Genomic DNA, 15,731 nt, shown 5'->3' with positions numbered 1-15,731 from the left:
GACTTCGCCCGTCTTGGACTTGAGGGGGGCGGTCTTGTAGCTGGGGGGGGGGGGGGCCTGTCGCCTTTTTGATACCCTCATACATTCCTCTTGTATCCCCGGTGTCAGCAGCTGTCTGTATACTGTTGCAAAGGTTCAGCCAGTAGGTGTTGGCACAGCGGCGGGCGGTCTTCTGGGCGTTATTCCTTGCAATCCTGAAGGCTTGTAGTGTTATGGGGCTAGGTGCAGCCTTGTATGCCAGGAGGACTTTCCTCTTTGCCTCAGTCACGGGCTCCATCTCCTCCCAGTTTGCCTCATACCAGTCGACATTCTTTCGCTCCCTCTTCCCGTAAGCTGTGATGGCTGAATTGTACACAGAGTCACGGATATGGGACCACTTGGAATCAATGGTGTCATCAGGTGTCACTTTGGTGAGGGCTTCCTTCAGTTTGCTGATGAACTGCTGTGTTTTCTCTGGGTTGCTTGCACAGCAGGTGTTGATACGTGGGTGACCCTTCTTCTTGGCGTGGTGCAGCTTCTTGGGTAATATTCGCACCTTGCTGGCCACGAGGGAATGGTCCGTGTCACAATCGGCACTGTGGTAGCTGCGGGTAAGGAGGACACTGGCCAGTTCTGCACGCCTGGTGATGACGAGGTCTAGCTGGTGCCAGTGGCGTGAACGTGGGTGTCTCCATGACACCTGGTGGATCTCCTTGCATTTGAAGAAAGTGTTTGTCACACATAGGCTGTGGGAGCAGCACATCTCCAGCAGTCGCTGACCATTCTCGTTGATCTTGCCCCTTCCGTAAAAGCCGAGACAGGTGGACCAGGCCTCATGGTCAGCTCCCACTCTAGCATTGAAGTCTCCTAGTAAGTAAAGGCTTTCATTGTTGGGGATACTGGATATTGCCTGATCCAGAGCCTCATAAAACTTGTCTTTCTCCTCGTAGGTGGAGTTGAGGGTTGGGGCGTACACACTGAAGATGTTGACCGGGCCTAAGGATGTTGACAGCCGGAGGGCAAGGATTCTCTCAGTACCTGATGATGGAGGTTCAATGAAGGCGATTAGCGTGTTCTTGACGGCAAAGCCTACACCATGCTGCCTAGGTTCATCCAAGGGCTTCCCCTGCCAAAAGAATGTGTAATTGGCTTCCCTGATGGTGCCGCTGTCAGCCAGTCGGGTCTCCTGGAGGCAGGCAATGTCGATGTTCAGTCGGGAGAGTTCTCTGTCAATGACGGCAGTCTTCCGTGCATCGTCGATCTGCTGTAGGTCAGTGGTCAATCCAGGACACATGGTCCTGATGTTCCAGGTTGCAAAACGAAGAGTTGGAGTCTTTTTGTTTCTTCTTTTAGTCTTTCCTGGTGCAGAGTTTTGTGGCCCACTTGTCGAGATGGTTCTCTAAGCTCCACGCACCCAGTGAAGCAGGCAGGCCATGGCGGGCAGCACCTTACTGACTGGGGGCTGCCCAGCTTGAGGCGGGCGGTAGCTGTCCAGTGAGACCTGATGATCTCTCCCACCGTCAGAAGTAACCCCTGGCGCCAAGCTCTACGCCAATCGAGCTTTGACTTAGAACCGGTAAACTGCTACTTCTCGTGTTGTGCCGACGCCGTACGACGACGCTGGAGTGTCCTCTCCAGTGGAGCTATGAAGCCTGGGCAGGGTGGTATGGAGAATCAGCTGTTGCCCATGCAGCAGATCCCCCCTCTCCACGCAGCTGGTGTGCCCAAGGGAACTACGAATGCCGATACAGCTTGGCACCAACGGCGTCGCAGGAGTTGCCGGAATGACGTTGAAGTCAATGTCATACCGCCTTAGGGACTCCATCTCCGGATTTTCTGTCGGGGTTTACTCCCTTAGCCTTTCCCATGAGTGGGTATAGCCACAAGGCAGCAGAGGTTTGGAATCGGAGTTTTCCTTCTCCTAGATGAGCTACCATCCAAGGTTTACGAGTCCCATCTACCCGAAGCAACTGGTTTTAAGGCGCCAGTGGGCCGCCTTCACCCCTTCTCCTGTTAGTAGAAAACATGGTCTGCCGGGCTTCAAATCTAAGCCACTCGCGAAGGCCAGGAGCTGGATTTTAGTTGACAGAGGCAGTAAGAGACGCAGGCCGTATGGGGCATTTTGGAGGATTGGGGCGCTTGTCTCCAACTCCCACCCCGGGCAATGTCAACCTTAGACCACATAAATTATATATTGCTATCGATACAGACCGATTTTCAGCAGTACATGTGTTCTTATTGTAAATCATTTGGTTTGGTCTTTCACTGCAAAGCAAGTCAGTTAGCTTATTTAATACCATGGCAATTGGAAAGACTTCCGTCGCTCAAGGACACGCAACGATAGCCTGCTCTGGCTGATCCGATGAAAGAAGTTGAACCGCGCTTCCTTTGGAACGCGAGTCAGGCACGCTAACCACCAAGTCATCCCGTTTCCTTATAGCCTGTCAATATTAAAGAATTAATATCCGATTCATTGCACTGGCTGATTACAGAATGTATATTCTATTTCTGATATCTTCCCAAACGCCAACGAGTTAATCATATCATATTAAATAATATTACCTTTACACAGCCTTTCCTTTTGAAGTGTATGTTTTATAGCAAATGATTTTTCACCATTGATACAAACCATTATGGTATTTTCAGCATAGAAAAATCAATGGAACCTATAACTGAAAAATTAATTTAAGCGTTGAGTTTAGTCTTTTTTCACCCATTTAAAAATAAATCTTAAAAAAATGTACCTATCCTTTAATACAAGCATTTGGATTGGTTCAAATGCATCATATGATGCAGAAAAAACCTAGCAGTTAATAGTTCATAACACTAGAAAGTAGTTCATGCGACCTTCTTTTATGAATCGACAATATTTGGATGTAAAAATTAGTTATTTCTCTAGATTTGTTCTAAGCACTGAACTTCTCGTTTTGCAGGATTTACGAAGTCATGTGACTTCCAAATCGATTACACACTTTGTGTAAACATGGAACTGACTTTCACAGCCATCACTTTTACTTTAGTTTTCTTTTATTCTCCAAGATCGAAATGAATTTAAAAAATATATAAAACCTGACCGGAGTACTCTGTTGTAATAGAATGATAATGCCAGTGGTTACTTTCAGATTGATAATTTTACCCTATTAAAAGGTTCAATTTTTATAAATTTCACTGTGATAGTCATTTTGCTAAAGCGAATTTGTTTTGTTCAAATGAAGATCTATATCGTAGTAAGAAAAATCACAAAATGTCTGAACATAAAATTGTATTAATCGAAAAGAAGGAATTCTGGTGTCATAAGAATCAACAGCGAAAGGTAATAAATACTTGTTTTGTTGCCAGGAGCTTTCTTTAAATTGTAACAGCATTCATACTATAGCGGAATTGAGCGCAACATCATGAACAGCGTTCAGTAATTTCCGTTATAACAACCAAATTCTGTCATTTTGTCAACACTCCAGCATATTTCCAGTAAAGGTAAAACCCAAGATCCCAGAGACTGACAACGTCCTTGTAAAAAGAAAAATGTGAAAAAGAAATAATCATGTCTACTGTATAGACTGAATTTGCTCTGTCTCACAATATTTGTAATACTGTTTTAGCTACTACTGTTTTATGAGCGTAAACGTAAGACGTCTTCGAGCAAGATGGATGTCTGTAGTTGACAAGAACGGAAAGAAATTCACACTGAATTCGAAAGATACCTGTCTAAAAGTGAAAGCGTGTGTTTTACCATGAATGGAATGTTTGTACTTTAAACAGAGGCAAGCTCTTGGAAGCGTCTGTCGTCGTTTTTGCTGACAGATGTCCTACTTTTCCGTACATCAATTATGCGCTTGGCGCTCTATCTTGGAATAGGACAGTAACAGCTAAAATAGTATTAAAAATCAGTCCGAGACAAAGGTAACTCTGTTTATTCTGTTACGAGGAAATTGCAGTCGGAGTAGGTAACTAAATATGCAGTTTTAAATATAAAATTTACTACTGAACACGTTTCCATCGGCTTTCTGTCGGAACCCGAATATCCCGTTGTACAAAATGTCGTTGTAACAAGGGTTCATTTATACAAATTGAAAGAGGATTATATCAGAAAATGTTTATAAATCTTTAAATCTGTGACCTTTAACTTAGCTTCCCAGGGCCTTCGAAATATGAATATCGTACCGATGATAAAATGATACATGAATTAAATAATTTACATATGTTTAAATATATTCTTTCAAACTGCAGTACATAAATAACAGTGAATTCTACGTCACCATGGAAATGATATGTACAAATTGCCACCGCAAGATATATCCTGAAGAAGTCTGAAATACGCGCCATAGCTGATGCTGAATGACTGGTGCCAATGCGGTAGCACCTGTGCCTTTCGTACTATCAAACATGGTTCTATCAAATTAGCGATTGGTAAAACGTTAACTCAGAACAGTATCCCAATGATTTATTGTAATTCCGAACTGTAATTTAAAATTACTTCTCTGTGTTTAGTTCCTGCAATTGCAAATTCCATATGATTTTGCCATTTGGCCTCTGCAATATAGATATCGCGAGTCTGATACGCTCTCTGTGAGTATTTCAAACCACATGGGCATACTTATCTTTACATTAATAAAAAAAAAATATGTTTAACAGCTCAAATTCAAAGATAATATGGAAGCCAAAGAAAGACCCACAAATATACAGTGAAATATCCATTGTCAGCAGGTTATACAATGTTTTCATTCGTCTCGATAAAAGCTTATATTAATTCATAATAATGTACTATGATTGTTTAATTATTTTATACCAAAATGATAGAGTTCAAATTTATGTACCGAGATGGGTGGAAATTAAAGAGACATTACACTGTACTCACTGGTAGGTTCGTTGTCGTTTCTGGTATTTATGATATATAAATTCCGACCACTTCTTTTATTGCAAAACATAGCTATTTCTAAGAATAAGAAGACTGTTTTAAAAAGCAATGTTTATGCGTAGCATTCCTCCACAAACAATTAACAACAACCATTTGAAATAAACAGAAAATTAGTTGCAAGTATTCTCTATCCGCTTACAAGGCAAATATGTTAAAAATGGTGAAAATCCTAAGTCTGGTAGACTAGCTAACCTGACACTGTTATTAAACAGCTATATTTTAACTGCCTGATTTGTTCCTTTGAGATGTATTTCTGTCAAGTCAGGGGTGGGTGGTCTAAGGTGTTAGTCTTTACAGATCAATGGCGTCTCACCTCTGTCCGCGTTGGTATGAATCTTGGGCTCGCCCAACATGGTTATGTGAGAAAGCATACCAGCTGCTTCCCATGCGTCGGTGGTTCCTCCATGGGTTTCCACCGGGTTCTTCCTCCGCCAAATATACTTGCAGCCATGTTTAGCCTATCGTGTGCTGAAAATTGGCGCTATACCCGTAACAACATTATTCAGGTCAATTAAATATATGGCTCTTAAAATAATATATTCTCTTTTACTTTATCCAATCACTGTCCTTAAGTGTTTTATTTCTTTCATTTCAGAATTTGACATTGTTTTCCCGCAAGTATTTCAAGGACAATCTGCCCCAATATATTCAGTACTCAACACAAGACATCGACAACGAAGAAATGTTCCAACACCACACATCTTCGTCAACATTTCCACATCTCATGAAACCTTTCATCTTAAACTCAGTCCCAATAATCGTCTTTTAGCACCTGGATTCAGAGTGTATCACAGATATGGAGATATAAATAGAACAGTTGACGATGTGACAGATAATTCAGTCACAAATGTTACCGACTGTCTGTATCAGGGAGAACTAGTGTCACATAACAATGCCGGTGCCGCGATATCTCTGTGCCGCGGAGTGGTAAGTAGTAACGTTCTTTTTATTCAGCAATGTCAAGCATTAATGGGATGTTGTATCAATCATCATGCTATTTACTGACCATCATCATGCTATTACTGACCATCATCATGCTATTTACTGACCATCATCATGCTATTACTGACCATCATCATGCTATTTACTGACCATCATCATGCTATTACTGACCATCATCATGCTATTACTGACCATCATGTTATTGCTGACCATCATTATGCTATTTACTGACCATCATCATGCTATTTACTGACCATCATCATGCTATTACTGACCATCATCATGCTATTTACTGACCATCATCGTGCTATTACTGACCATCATCATGTTATTTACTGACCATCATCATGTTATTTCTGAACATCATCATGCTATTACTGACCGTCCTCATGCTACTACTGACCATCATCATGCTATTACTGACCATCGTCATGCTATTTACTGACCATCATCATGCTATTTACTGACCATCATCATACTATTTACTGACCATCATCATGCTATCACTAACCATCATCGTGCTATTAGTGACCATCATCATGCTGTTACTGACCACCATCATGATATGACTGATCATCCTCATTCTATTACTGACAATCATCATGCTATCACTAACCATCATCATGATATTACTGACCATCATCATGATATTACTGACCATCATCATGATATTACTGACAAACGTTTATTCACTATAATCAAACTGACACAGCGACTGAATATTGTTATACCCACACATTTATTTTAGAGTTTCTGTTTATTTATTTTAAAGACAAACGTGTGGTATTTAGCAGACGACACATGATACCCTTCCAAGCTAAGAATTTTTGTTTGAATGTATTGCATATCACTACACATTACAAAACATGGTTATAACAGTACTCCTTCGTCAGTCTTCACAATTCGACATTTGTTCCTGGCCTAAAGTTTCCCAAGAATTGAGATGTTATCTTGAAGTAGTAATATATGCATTTGACATGTTGACATTTGTATTAGACATGATTACATCTGTATTAGACATGATTAAATTTGTATCAGACAATTTATATGCAGCCTACTTATCTGGAAAGAAAGGTTAAGAAGGTACGGAGAGTATTTTATGGACTTTAAAGACTGCATCGAAGCATGCTATTTTATCAAGTTTTCATCAGGAAATGAAAGACATTTGCGAAATCTTTTTAAGCAATACTGACCTTGACCTTGGAGTTACTGACCTCTAAATCAATACAGTTCATCTTGGCGAAAGAGGAAACAAATAAACTAAATTTCGCCGAATTATGTTATCTAAAACTTACTGAGTAACTTATCACCCAGAAATGAAATACATAAGCAAAATCTTAATTTAGAAGGGAAAGCTTGACCTTGAAGTTATTTGCTCTTAACATCAGCAGGTGTTATCTGGAGCTAGGGTAACAAAGGTAGAAGCTTCTATTTAATTATGTAAAACGGACCTTTAGATCCCCTGGACGAACGACGGGTAACGAATACCCAGCAGCTTTCGATAACTGGGTATTAAAGGGGATCGTTATATACACATCAAGTTGACGCATTTTCTGTCATTCAGGGGGTCCCGAGTGGCCGAGTGGTCTAAAGCGCTCACCGTTCCGGATCACTGCCATCTCACCTCTGTCTGCGTGGGTTCGAGTCTCAGGCTCGGCTAACGATGATACGTGAGAAAGCCTGCCAGTAGCTTCTCGTGGGTCGGTGGTTCTTCCCGTGGTTTTCTAGAGTTCTTCCTCCACCAATTATACTGGCCGCCATGTATAGTCTATCTTGGGCTGACAATGGCGTTAAACCCTACAACGACGACGACGACTGTCATTCAGAAAGATTGGGCCATACGCATGCTTCCAGCATCTTTTAATTGGCAGTATATTTTATTACGACTTTATGGTCTTAAAATAAGTAATAGAAAAGAGTGAGAACCAACAAGCTCTGTAAAATTCGACAAATAATTTTATTTCCTAGCATAGAAAGTGAAAAGCTAAAAATGACCTAAGATAATGCGAATTAAATCCCAAATAATCCTCAAATTTCTAACTCAAGTCCTAATATTTAAATTTCTGAATAAACTTTAGTCATATTCCAAAATAAATCAAACACTGGAAATATTGACGTGCCTGTGTTGGCCCGGTTCGTAGAGATGTGCTTACAGTGTTTTGTTGACTCCCAATAATACAATCCAAGAATATATCCTTATTTGAATTTCAATATAATTCCCAATTAATGTATCTTTCCCATCTTCGCTAGCTAAGGTTCCTGTATATTAACCCTATCTACACCTTGGCGGATCGAGAGATAGTTCTGTGCTTCGGGTCTGTGAATTTCATTGGATGCGTACAAGGGAGGCAACTATTGAAAATCCAATAGATGTCGCTAAATTATCTGCTCGATCCGCCAAGGTGTAAATAAGGTTAACAAGTGATTTTTCAAGTGATTTATAGCTAAAGGTTTACAATATGATTGTTGTCTTTGCTTTTTACCATTTATTTCCTGACAATCATTCATAATAAGAAACAATTAATTTACAAACAGCGTTTGGAAAGGCATTGAAAACACAGCTTCTGTAGGGCTCATTTGGTCTTATTAATGATCTGGTAATCAAGCGTGCGTGCGTGTGTGTGTGTGATTTGGATTTTTAACTAGTTTTAATAATTTTTCAGTCATATGGCTACGACGTCTGCACTGTGGCAGTGATAGTGATGTCTACTACTGGGGCATCATGTCCCACCCAGTCACATTATCCTGTCACCAGGCCGACCAGTGCTAAGACTAACCTCTTAATGCTGTGCGCCAAGAGAGGCAGCTGCAAGTACCCTTTTAAGAAATAAGTTTTCGTATGGCTTGGTCGGGATTCGAACCTGCGACATACCGCATTCGAAAATCAGGAGGTAGTTTATATCTTATATTAACGGACACTGGACAAATGGACCTGACTTCAATGGTTAATAACGGTTTGATTGAAATTGTTTGAAGCTGTCTGGTCTTCTTGTAGCAGACAAACTTTGTTGTCGCAGTTTGACATCAATTTATAATTTCGGTGTTTTTAATCATCCACTCAAATTAATGCTGTACCTAATTTTATGCACGAAAACTTTTGTGCATGATTTAATATTGAACATTTGCAAAATTACTTCCCAGTAAAGTCGCTTTGATAGGTGCTTGGTGTCACGTCGAGGTCCGAAGGACATTCGCTATGAAGTGAAGTGTTACATCTAAAGAAGACGCTTTTGTATCGATTCATTGACGACAAACTTAGTATGTAAAGACAGCTTTCGTGTTTTAAGGAACAGTTGGTTATTTAGTGCCGAGACAATTGCAGTAAAGTTGATTGTCTAACGACACACCACGGTAGCAGAACAGGTCTGTTTTGAATAGTGGGATTCAAACCTGCACCATACAGTCACGAATTCAGCATGCTAACCACTAAGTCACATCCGTTGGAGAACGCATCGGCCGCATTCTGCATCCGTTAGGAAGGGGGAGGGGATACAAATTAGCTTGTTAAAATGTAAATTCCAGACAGATTTGGAGCAGTACAAGCAAACTCTTTGTTGTGTATGTTGAATCTATCTTTACTAACATGACAGCCATTGCCCAAATTGAAGACAACTACAAGACCAATAAACTGGTTTTCAGCTGATTATGGGACTGTGGTGATTTAAGGAGCAGATAACGTCATATTGACAAAAGATATGTCAGCTAGGAAGTCGGGAAAATTGCCCACTTCATACAGCAATAGGCGTAAAAGCTTATATATTGGTGAGATCTGATAATTCTTTTATCTGAAAACCATCCTATGTTGTGAGGACACGTACTAGTGAAGATGTCAAAATGCTTAATGGGCCATCTCACCTGAATGTTACCTTTGCATTCAGGTGGAAAATGTCACTGTAATACCTTTTTTGGTGCTAACTAAGTGGAAAATAACGTCTCATTCTAGCATAGCTCATTACCTGGTTTGTTTGTTTTTGTTTCTTTTATTGAAAGCTTAAAACCAAAAGAGTCAACGTGTGAGCAAGTTTTGTCTTTTGTATTGAATATTGTATATTGAGGTTCATAACAAGTGAGTGACTTCCTTTCTATAGACACAGGATAGAAAACATTCATAACTTTTGACAGGATATATAAATGTTTAAGATAATAATGAGTGTGTCTTTTTATCAAGTTGTTTGAATTTTAATAGATTTTAATAAATTTCTGTAACATATCAGACTGTCACTGATGACTAAATATCAACCCTGAGCATCGTTATCGATTATTTAAAATGGGATAGTGCTCATAGATATATAAATTACAGCATTTATGAATTTGTACTAGTATGACCATGTTTTTTTTAAAGATAGATTTAAAGCTAAATAAATGTCTGATATCATATTGAATGTTTAAACCATTATTGATTTCTTCGAAATGTGATCCGAACTGCATGGTGTAGTTGTGGCAGAAATTATTAACGTGTCCGCAGTATTGGATGAAAAAAGGTATATTTCTGATCGCAAATTTGTAATGATAAAAGGCGAAAAGTAGAAACGAAACTCTCAGAAGTATAAGAAAATATCTTACTGAAAATCGTAGGCAGTTTGTCAAGCTCCGACCGAATAATGCGCCCGCACATCAGGGTCTATGTTGTTTGTTCTATTGATAACTTCTGGCAAACTTCATAGACCCAGATCTTGCAGCACATCATGTCATTGCAGATCTGGGTCTATGTAGTTTACAGTTCGATGCGACTTATACTAGAGTATATACGGTATATAAGCCAGATGAGTCGCAGAATGACTGTAGAATTTGCAAGTTTTACTGTTTGTTAGTTTATCCAAAAATTGCATTAAATTTTTGATGCAGGGAACATAACCAATATCCGGACATTTTATAATTTTTTTGATGTTCAGAACACCTTGGTCTGCTGAATTTTGCTTCAAATTAATATTTGTTTTAATAGAGCACTTTGGTAGATGGTCTATTTATATCAAATTTCAAGATTTTTTTGAGAACATTTTTCTCATTTTAACGATTTTTATGTATTATATACGCCTTCTTCTAAGTATATTTTACCCAAAGTACTAATGCTCTTAAGGGACCGTCAAAATGCTTAATTCAGTGTTTTAAGCTATTTTTTAAATAACAGATGAGAAACACATCCATTTCTTATTTAAATATTTTTTTACTTAAAAGGCAGTTACAAACTATATAAAAAAAAAGATTTTTGTATATTGAATAACTTTCATTTGGCGTTCATAGAACAAAACATTTCATCTCACACCTATGAACCCGTACAGTTTGGGGAATATTTACAGATTCAAAATTGTTACAAGCAACAGCTTGCAGGAGTGTTAAAGACGTTTTAAAACCGTTCAAATTCATTTTCTTGATGAGTATTTATGATATTTATAGTTATACTTTTAGTGGAAAAGAATGAATAATCGAATAATCGAAAGAAAACTTAGGCCAATGGACAGAAATTAGTAAGTGATGAGAATTCGCGTAATGGACAAGTCGTTGGAAAGCTGACAACTGGTGTTTAAATTAAATGTGTATACATATTGAATATTAGTATAGATTGACATTTCAGTGTTTTGCACTGAATTGCCTCGGGGTTGCAATTTTATTAATTCAGCTAAATTATTAGTTTATAGCTAAAGGAATCAAGATAGGTGTTTGAAAAAAATGAGATTAACCGTGCTTTCTCGCATATAAGCTGAGACAACTCCAAACTGTACAGACCCAGATCTGCCGGCGTATTATGCGCCGGCAGTTATCGGTCCGTGCAGTTTGTTAGGAGTAATAAGAACAGCAAACAACACCCACCCTGATCAGCATACTTATTATGCTACGGCAGAGCAGGTTCATTATTATTGGCACTTTTACTTGACTTATATACGAGTACGCACGGTATACATTTTCGCCAACTTAAATTAAATACTACTGTAGAAGGGTGGCTCACATCCTTTTCATCAATTTACATTACAGGTAGAGGGTTTTGTGATCACTTCATAGTTTTATATCACCCCAACAGTATATAAAATAATTTTTATATGAGTGGGGAACAAAGACATGTCTAGCTAGATTTTTTTTAACACTATCTACTTGTCAATCTGTTATCAGTTAAAGTGTAAAGTTGTACCTGTAACTCCTATATAAGTTACCTGTAATCACTGAAGCTTTATGAGGCCCATGAATTGTATCAGCGAGATTATTCTCGCTAATTCATAACAGTCAATTCATTCATAGTCCGTATCGTATTTACTCGCTTATAAGACGAGTAAAACTGCAAAGAGCGTGATCTGCGCTAGCATACTGCGCCTGCAGATCAGGGTATATGTTGTTTGTTCTACTGATGACTCCAAACAAACTGCACAGACCCAGATCTGCCGGCGCATTATGCGCCGGGGCTGATATGGGTCTGTGTAGTTTGCATTTTGACTCATTTTCCAAGGGAGTAATTATGGTAATTGGAAAAGGGCAGGCAGGTATATGAGGTTAACAATGTTTTGCATTGACTTTCTGATTGTATTTTAAGTCTGTGTTCAAAGATAAGAAGAAGAGTGTAGATGCTTGACGTTTTTATGATTAAGGTAATTGAGTTGGGTTTTATAAACATCAATACGATAATGTCATAATACACCTAGGGTATATGCTATTTGTATTTACGTATCCAATTATAGTTTTGTTAGATTTTAGTGATTATTTCTTGATAATGGGGATTCAGTCTTGGCAATATATTTTTCAAACCTAATACTCAGCGAATTCCTTGGAGCAGAGCTCATAATGTGCTATATTCACGTGACTTTATTGAGTTATTACTTAATGATCAATTTATTCTTTTTTTTTTTAAGTTGTCTTTGTTCAGTTTATGGACGACCGGTATCGCTCAGCAATTTCGACATTTGTCATTTTGTAATATTCCATTCATACAACTTTCCTGATTTAATTGGACTAAGTTCACATTAGCTTCATTACTGGTCATTCATCTCCACTGATTTTCGGAAACTTCTCTTGCAATATCCGATGACTGGTAAACACTTGAAGACTCGGATAGCTTAGGCAAGCCGTTCTTTGCTTTAACCATGCCGTCTTCTTGTTATTTGCTGTTTTCTGTCATGCCCAATATTCCTGGTTAATTTTATGTAGATGCAACCAAACAAAATTAACGCTTTGGATTCATCCTTTGTCCTGTTGTTATTTCTTCCTTCCTAAAACCCTCTATATATTAAGAAAATAGTTAAGTAGTCAAGATGCTAAGACCTTTCCTTTGTTAAAAAAAAATAACATCACGTCAATGATTTATAAGATCATATACCATGGGGCAAACGAAGAAAATGAATGACAGGTTAATGAAGACGTGTTTAATCATTCTTCATAAGGCTATATGGTTGTTTCAAGTCTTTGTAACAGAAGGTACATTTTTATGATTGATCACGACGAATCGCGGGAATGGAGATAACATCACCCACTCATTAACATAGCGCTTTCTTTGAAATCGTTGTTTCCATTTGCAAATTGAACAATTTATTTAAGACCTACGTTCTGTTGATATATAAAATCTATACAGTGCAAAATGATGAAGTTCTTACAAAGTGAATTGATACATGCCATGCAGAATAAAATGTCTAGGTGTCGGATTTAGATATTCGGCAATACTTATCTCGAACACATCAGGACCTACTCGTTTCATTTGTAAACTGTTCAAGCAAACAATAGGACTCAGACTTAAAACTCTATATTTTATAAACGATATTTAAGGTCTCTTTACTGAGATGAACTTGTGGAACAAACAGTAACAAACCAATGCAACGATTTGGGTTATTCTACATTCATTCTGACAAATTACTGAAAATATAAATTTTAACATTTTAAGCGTGCGCTTTTTATGACTGGTGTATGCATGTACAACGACTCTGTGATGACTGTTTCAGTAGTCATTGGGTCACGCAGCACTGGTGGTGTTGTTGTTAACAACCGTAAGCTGCATGCGCTGCATGTGGAACCTGCTGTATGTAGTACCGATAGTATGTTGTATCGGCTGCACGTGGTAACTGCTGTATATAGTACCGGCTGTACGTAGTACATGCTGTATGTTGCACTGGCAAGTACATAGTACATGCTGTATGTAGTACCGGCTGTATGTAGTATGTAGTACCTGCTGTATGTTGTACCTGCTGCTTGTTGTACCTGCTGCATGTAGTACCTGCTGTAGGTAGTATCGGCTGTATATCGTATGTAGTACTTGTTGTATGTAGTACATGTTGTATGTAGTACCGGCTGTATGTTGTATCGGCTGCACATGGTGACTGCTGGATGTAGCATCGCCTGTACGTAGTACATGATGTATATAGTATCGGCTGTATGTAGTACATGCTGTATGTTGTACTGCAAGTACATAGTAATGCCGTATGTTTTACCGGCTCTATGTTGTACCTGATGTATGTAGTACCTGCTGTATGTTGTACCGGCTGTATGTTGTACCGGCTGTACGTTGTACCTGCTGCTAGATAAACATTGAAAATCTGTGTATTCATGTTTATGCAAATACATATACCAGAGGATATAAACCATGGGTTCGAATTCACACCAGGGATCCATATATTCGCTCCATGTGTGTGTGTGTGTGTGTGTGTAATATGCCTTATTGGTAAATATAATTTCAAAATTGACATCAATAAGAAGAACTACCCCTGGTTTTCACAGATCTTCCTAGCCGAAAATAAAAGTGACAAGATTTACTATGTATGTATGTATGTATGTATGTATGTATGAATGCATGCATGCATGCATCCATGCATGCATGTATGTATGTATGTATGTCTACGATATCGAGTGAAGCCTCTAAAAGGATATCTAATTGTACCGATGCTTAAAAAACATTGATAATTTTTTATCATCAGTCTCTCCCCAGGCATGAGACGATGTACCTCAAAATCGTTAATTTTCATGATAACAACCTGCAGAGAAATGTCAGTTCTTCTGATCATTACATACATTCATGTGGGCTGCGTGTTAACAATAATCACAAGCCTTATCTGAAGTTATAACTCTGTACGTTAGTTCCGTCTGGATACAGCTGTTATTTAGGATCAAACCTAACATTTAAGCTTACGTACTTAAAGATTCAGTTTAATTAACTGACAAACGGATATACGACTATTGACCCATTCTGTTAAAATCGACTAGTAAAATGGCCACGAGTACCCATCAAAATACATACATCCATTCATGTGTACGTACGATGATGTTTGCATGCTTACGTACGCACATGCATGCATGCATACAAGGAGTACACTCACTTTAATGGACAAAACAGTAACCTGAACAGCTATTTTGGCACTCGTCGGGTTATAAACTGTTAAAGATGAAATGCACACTTAATTAACCTTTTTTCCCCTGCACTTTGCATCGTACACGTTGCTGATGTTTATGCATTAGCTAATACTGGAAATGGTCTCGATGAACCCAGAACTTGATGATAAATGATTTCCATCCAACAGATATTGCTGTATCCAAAAACTATAACCACTTTTTAAAATATAGCATGCAGTATATTAGCTTTTAATATGATTGCCGTGTTTCAAAGGCTGAAGTTGTCATATGAAGAAGGTTAGATGAATTTATTGTACATGAGTGTACCTTGTGTTTTGCGAGACTGGTTGAATAATTTTATGTTTTGTATATCTTGCCAAGTAGTAGAGTGAAATTATGCGACGAATGTGATACCTTTCACATGAAAATTAGCATGGGTCTATTATGAATGAGATACCTTTCATATGAAAATTAGCACTGGTCTATTATAAACTCGATACCTTTCGTATGAAAATTAGCACTGGTCTATTATGAATTTGATACCTTTCATATGTAAATTAGCATGGGTCTATTATAAATGTAATACCTTTCCTATGAA

At 38.4% G+C, this 15,731-nt stretch overlaps 1 protein-coding gene across 1 annotated transcript in view; it reads left to right on the top strand.

Moving 5' to 3' along the window:
• Positions 1-15,731, top strand: part of LOC149785838 (A disintegrin and metalloproteinase with thrombospondin motifs 16-like) — a 172,387-nt gene that overhangs the window by 14,357 nt on the left and 142,299 nt on the right. Inside the window, exon 3 of the mRNA XM_089931138.1 lies at positions 5,490-5,821. Coding sequence (XP_089787264.1) covers positions 5,490-5,821 — 332 coding nt within the window. The remainder of the gene's footprint in view (positions 1-5,489; positions 5,822-15,731) is intronic.

The sequence above is a fragment of the Sinohyriopsis cumingii genome, chromosome 13 (assembly GCF_028554795.1).
Source record: "Sinohyriopsis cumingii isolate HCF-2022 chromosome 13, ASM2855479v2, whole genome shotgun sequence".
NCBI classification, from domain to species: Eukaryota; Metazoa; Mollusca; class Bivalvia; order Unionida; family Unionidae; genus Sinohyriopsis; species Sinohyriopsis cumingii.
Note: the sequence above shows the minus strand (reverse complement) of the source record. Positions and strands in the feature narration are given on the sequence as shown.